The sequence below is a fragment of the Carlito syrichta genome, unplaced genomic scaffold (genome assembly GCF_000164805.1).
Source record: "Carlito syrichta isolate Samal-C Ts95f unplaced genomic scaffold, Tarsius_syrichta-2.0.1 Scaffold288845, whole genome shotgun sequence".
NCBI classification, from domain to species: Eukaryota; Metazoa; Chordata; class Mammalia; order Primates; family Tarsiidae; genus Carlito; species Carlito syrichta.
In genome coordinates, this window is record NW_007232941.1 from 97,121 (window position 1) to 103,108 (window position 5,988).

Below are 5,988 nucleotides of genomic sequence, written 5' to 3' on the forward strand. Positions count from 1 at the left end.
AATATAAGGTCACACGATGTTTTCCTATATTTTATTATGTGACTTTTATTCACAAACAATTGAATTCTACTGGCTCTACAGTTAATTCCTCTATATTTGATCAATAGGTTATCTGCCAACTTGAGTTTCACGCTTTTTGTTTGTGTATTTCCATCTTTTCTGTGGCTTCCTCTGTACGTTATGGTGGGGGTGGGGGGAGAGGTCAGGAGATGCTGTTTCAAAGATGGCTAGCCAGTTTCCATGCAAACCCATATTTAAGCAAATGTTTTGGTCAGTGAAAATACAAAGCTGAACACACAGTATAATTCCATGCACATTTGAATGCACAAGAAAAAAGACCAGAATTAAACAGGATAAAGAGTTTTCTTTTTAAATTTTAATACATTGTACAATGACTATGTATTATATTTATAGTAGGTAAAGAAAATACACTTTAACATTAAAATATAGGAATCCCCACAAGGATCTCCATGTGAAGCAAATAATTCTTAGTGAGAGTTAGGGGAAACTATAACTGTTGATTTTGATTACTTGTGTTATCTATAGATTTTTCTTGTCAGCAATATTTATTGGATTTAGACATTATGGTTTATTAAAACTGTTAATCAAATGAACAAAATTTATGAATTTTCTCTTCTATTATTATTGTGAAGATGTAAATTTTGATCAAATTCTTTATAATATTCATGGCATTTATAAGGTTTCTCTCCAGTATGGACTCTTTGATGAATGCGAAGAGCTGAGCTATGACTAAAACCTTTACCACACTTAGTACATTGATAAGGCTTCTCCCCTGTATGGACCCTCTGATGAATGTGAAGATTTGAGCTGTGACTAAAGCCCTTTCCGCAGTCATTACATTGATAGGGTTTTTCTCCAGTATGAACTCTCTGATGAATGAGAAGATGTGAACGCTGACTGAATCCCTTGCCACACTCTTCGCATTTATAAGGTTTCTCTCCAGTATGTACTCTTTGATGAGTGTGAAGTTTTGAACTCTTGCTGAAGCCCTTCCCACACTGAAGACAAGTATAGGGTTTCTCCCCTGTATGGACCCGCTGATGAATGCGAAGATCTGAGCTGTGACTAAAGTCCTTTCCACAGTTATCACATTTGTAAGGCTTCTCTCCTGTATGCACTCTCTGATGAATGTGAAGATTTGAGCGCTGGGTAAAACTCTTACCACAGTCATCGCATTTATAAGACTTCTCTCCTGTGTGTACTAACTGATGAATTCGAAGATTTGAGCTCTGACTGAAGCCCTTACCACACTCGTCACACTTATATGGTTTCTCTCCCGTGTGGACTCTCTGATGAACATGAAGGACAGAACTCCGACTGAAACTCTTACCACACTGATTACACTTAAAAGGTTTCTCTCCTATGTGAAGTCTCTGGTGAACGTGAAGTAAAGAATTTCTACTGAGGTCCTTATCACACTCAAATTTATAGAGTTTCTCTTCTGTGTGGGCCCTTTGATGACTGTGAAGACTAGATATCTGACTGAAGCTCTTACCACACATACTACAGATATAAGCTACCTCCCCTGTGTGGACTCTCTGACGAAAGTGAACTTCTGAGCTCTGATGAAAGCTGTTAACTTCATCACATTCATACAGCTTCTTACCCATGTGGATTTCTGGATATCGAGACAAGTTTGATCTCTGAGACAAGCATGCTGTGCTGATGGAACATTGATAGAGGTTTTCTTCAAGGTGATTTCTCTTGTGGTGAATACACTGTGAGTTCCAATAATACATTTCTTGACATTTATTACTTCCACGGTATTTATCTTCCATAGAGTCTCTCAGTAGATCATTTTGACATATCTCCCCAATGTACTCTGGAAGGGCTTCTTCATCCATTGGGATAAAAGAATGCTGAACTATGACCTTCTGTTCTTTTTTTCTGGAGAAGTTTTTCCTAGATATGCCAAGATGGTATCTGCCTCCTTGAAAATCATGTGAATCACTGATATAGTCTTCAGTCGTTTTTGTTTCTAAGGATTGCCAAGGTATAAACTTTCTATATTTTAAGTTCCTGGTATTTTTGCCTTTGAAAGTCAGTTCATAGTTCCCATAACATGGTACTTGTGTGGAGAGTATCAACCATTCTTGACACTGGGCAAGGTCTTGCTGTTTTAGGTCTCTGGAGTCTATTCCTTGAACAGTTTCCTCATAGTTCTGATTCTTGTTTATCTGAGTGCTAGCAATCCACAAGTCTTGACAGCAGAAAAAATTTTCGTATTCTAAATATCTGAATCTTTCCTCTTGGGGTTTGTAGCTCTTGTTCAGATTTCCTAGAGCAATAAGCAGATAATCCAGTGGTGAGATAAAGGTTGTGTTTAAAAATTTCCAAGTATCTAAATCAATAACCTCCAAAATTATTAGATAGGGGTAGGAAAGAAGGATTAGAACTTTGCCTACTCCATTTGGGTCTGGAATTCATTTGTTTTGTTCATTCTTGTATGTATTCATTCATTCACTTATTCATTCATTCTATAAGCATATCTTGAGCATCTACTATTATTACTAGGCACTGTTAGAAATATGAGTAAGACCAACTGCTTCAGGGAAATATTCTTAAAAGACTGAGATTTACTTGGGACATTAGTAGGAGAAACAAAATGTATTTTTTCTATTTTTCTGTTCTAGAGTAGTGCAGTAGCTTATTTGGGAAAAAATAGCTGCATTAGCCAGTCACAGTGGCTCACGCCTGCAATTCCAGTTCTTTGGGAGGCAGAGGAAAGAGTATTGTCTAAGCCCAGGGGTTTGAGACAAGTCTGGGTAACTTGGTAAGGCCTCATCTCTACAATAAATAAAAAAATTAGCCAGGTGTGGCATGTGCCTATAGTTCCAGCTACTTTGAAGGCTGAGGTGGAAAGATCACCTGAGGCAGCAGGATCACCTAAGACAGCAGGTTCACCTGAGTCCACAGGATTGCCCGAGCCCGCAGGATTACCTAAGCCCACAGATTCACCTGAGCCCGCGGGTTCACCTGAGCCCCGAAGGAGGAGGCTGTGGTCGCTGTGATCATGCGACTGCATTCTAGCCTGGGTGACAAAGTGAGACTCCGACCAAAAAACAAAAGGCTACATTAACACTCTACTTGTCGACATTTTTGGTATCCACTTTCCACACTGTCTCTAGACTTGGGTACACAATTTGCTTTGGCTACTGGGACAATTGCAAAAGTGACACAAGCAGAGACTTGAAAAGTGTTTGTCCTCTGTCTTGATGCTTTTGAAAATCCTGTGACCCCCCCCACCCCACTATGTAAATGTGCCTGAGTTAGCTGCTTTGAGGAGAGACATATGAACAACTCATCCTGTTTATCCCCACTGATACTGCCAGACCTGTGAGTCAGGCCAGGTCTTATCTTAGACCATCCAGCCCAAGTCAAGTCTCTCCTGGCCAGGTGTGGTGGCTCAAGCCTGTAATCCCAGCCCTTTGGGAGGCCAAGGTGAGAGGACTGCCTGAGCCCATGGGTTCGAGACCAGCCTGGGCAACATGGTGAGATCTCATCTTTACAATAAATCAAAAAATTAGCCGGGGGTGGTAACCAGCACCTGTATTTCTGGCTACTTGGAAGGCTAAGGCTAAAGGATAGCCAGAGTCCAGCAGGTCAATGCTGGGGTGGCCATGAGTGTGCCACTGCACTCCAGCCTGGGCGATGGAGTGAGACTCCAACTCAAAAAAATAAAAGAAAATAAGTCTCTCCTGATGAAGGATCCATCCAGCTACTAAGAATCATGAAAAATAATAAATTTTGTTTTAAGCCACTAAGTTTGGGGTAATCTGCTATCTAATAAAAGCTAACTTAACACACAAATAGCATTACAGATGAACAAATTTAGGAGCACACAAAACTGACTATGCATGGAGATATGTGTTTTAAGGGTAATCCAGAAAACAACTAAAAATAATAATCACAAATATCTATTAATTATATAGCCTAGGTGTCTGTAAGATGTTTTGCTTTATCTTCTACTGATTAAAGACACGTTTTTGAGAATATTCCTTCTATTACCTGAATAAAATACCCGGATTCTTCCACCACTTCAATATAACACCCACATAAAAAATCAAAATACTACACAAAACTGGTTCTAGAATAAACTATGTCTATTCCCTATAAGGTGAGATAACTTTACCTACTGACATGACATTTGTGTAGTTTTCCCACATGACCTCCCTGTAGAGTCTTTTCTGAGAAGAATCCAGGAATTTCCATTCCTCCCATGTAAAAATAATAGTCACATCTTCAAATGTTACTGCCATCTGGTCAAAGATCAGGCTTTCAGGACAGAAGAAATCTAAGTGAGAAGATGGACAAAGAAAAAGACGTTTAGCCGGCAATATAAGTGGCAAACCAAATAGAAAAAGAATGAACTTCAATAAGAACGAAAACCAAGAAAAGTAAGGAGATGTGTAACAATAGTCATCAAATGCTTAAATAACATATCTAATTATTGAACACATCACTATCATAAGAAACACCTAGGTAGTACTGCCTACTACCCCTTCTGCTAAATAGTTCACCTACATTTGTTAATCCCCACAGCAATCCTATGTTATAGGTTATCATCGCTGTTTTATAAAATAATCAACAATGGTTCAAAAAACATAAGTAAATTCCCAAGATCACAAAGCTAGAAAGTAGCATAGCTGAGACTCAGGTCTGCAGACATCAGACCAGAACCATTTGCCAACTATAACAGTGTTGCTCAATGTTATTTATATCGTTGCTTTATCTATTTACCTTTTGCTATAAGGAATCAGATCCTATTCCCTAGACCTCCACTCATTCTTCTCATATGGTGTTGTCACTTCACTAATTTTCAGTCAAATCAATAAGGAGCTCTTATATAATTTTGACAATGATAATAAAGTTTAGTAGGATTGCCTGTTTTTTAATTTAATAAATCTGCTATCCTTGTATTGCTACCAAACAAAAGGGGCTTGCTTCTAAATGTCTTAGAAGCCAATGTATGATACCAGGTTTTTGAGAAAACAAAAGTTTTTTATTGCAAGTCAACTAACAAGGAGACAGAAGTCTAGCCCAAATCCATCTCTATGCTGGTTTTAAATTTTATTATAAAATATCTAGGGAGTAGGTACTGGGATTAGCAAGTGATTGATAAAAGGAAAGGGGAAATCTAAAGTCCCTGGGGATGTGCATCCTCCTCATGGGTCCTATATGCAAGAAAACTCAGGGGCAGTTAGTATGAAACAAGTGGTAGAATTTCAGGCTGTGACATCAGCAAGCTCATTCTCCAGTTGCCCATATTTGTTGCAACCAATTTTATTCAGTTCTTTTATCTCATAATTAGATGGAGTTTCAGTGTTTCAGCAAGTTTTTTTCTTTTTTTTATCTGCCATCCTGTAAACTAAAAAGTTGCTGTTAGTTATTGGTTTATTTAACTCTTTGAGAGCCCAGTTTCAATATTCTTAATTATTAATATTTTTAAATATTCTATATAATTTATCAATTGTCTCACTATCCTCCCACCTCATTTTATTTTAGAAACGTCGTCCTCCTGCTACAATCTGGATCTGGGCTATTCTTTAGAGCTCCATTTTCAAGATCACATAATTATTACTCTTTTGTGATTTGCTCCCTTTATTTTAGAGGAGCACACTCAAATGAGTTCAATCAAACTTATGAATATTAAGACCATGACCAATGAAAAAAGCAAAAGAAACAGGCAAAGTTCTCTTCAGGACACATCATTTGATTTAAAAAAGAATCTCCAAGTACAGTTACTATGGAAAATTCCCAGGAGTCATTTGAATCACTGTATACCTGAAGTCTTCATTATCCCCTTACAACTGTCTGTGTACAGAATTCTAGAGTGAAATAATCGTTCTCAGAATTGCTTCATTATTTTCAAGCAGTGTCACTGCTAAGACTGATTTTTTAAAAAATTCGAATTCCTTTGTAGGTAATCTTTTGTTTCTTCTCTGATAAGATTTTAGGATCCTTTTT

The 5,988-nt window shown here is 37.8% G+C and overlaps 1 protein-coding gene across 1 annotated transcript; it reads right to left on the reverse strand.

Annotated features, from left to right (window-relative positions):
- Positions 1–350: 350 nt before the first annotated feature.
- ZNF214 (zinc finger protein 214) lies at positions 351–4,295 on the reverse strand. Its single transcript, XM_008053904.2, has 2 exons — positions 4,154–4,295; positions 351–2,299 (listed from the first exon to the last, which is right to left on the reverse strand). The coding sequence occupies exons 1-2, from the start codon at positions 4,278–4,280 to the stop codon at positions 621–623; spliced, it is 1,806 nt and encodes a 601-aa protein (XP_008052095.1). The 5' UTR covers positions 4,281–4,295; the 3' UTR covers positions 351–620.
- Between the last annotated feature and the right edge of the window lie 1,693 nt (positions 4,296–5,988).

What these genes read in the sequence shown, in the direction of transcription:
- ZNF214 (XM_008053904.2), bottom strand. Translation starts at nt 4,280, where the DNA reads ATGGCAGTAACATTTGAAGATGTGACTATTATTTTTACATGGGAGGAA. An exon ending in CACAAATGTCATGTCAGTAG is followed by an intron (nt 2,300 to 4,153) that starts GTAAAGTTATCT and finishes TTATTGCTCTAG; the next exon opens with GAAATCTGAACAAGAGCTAC.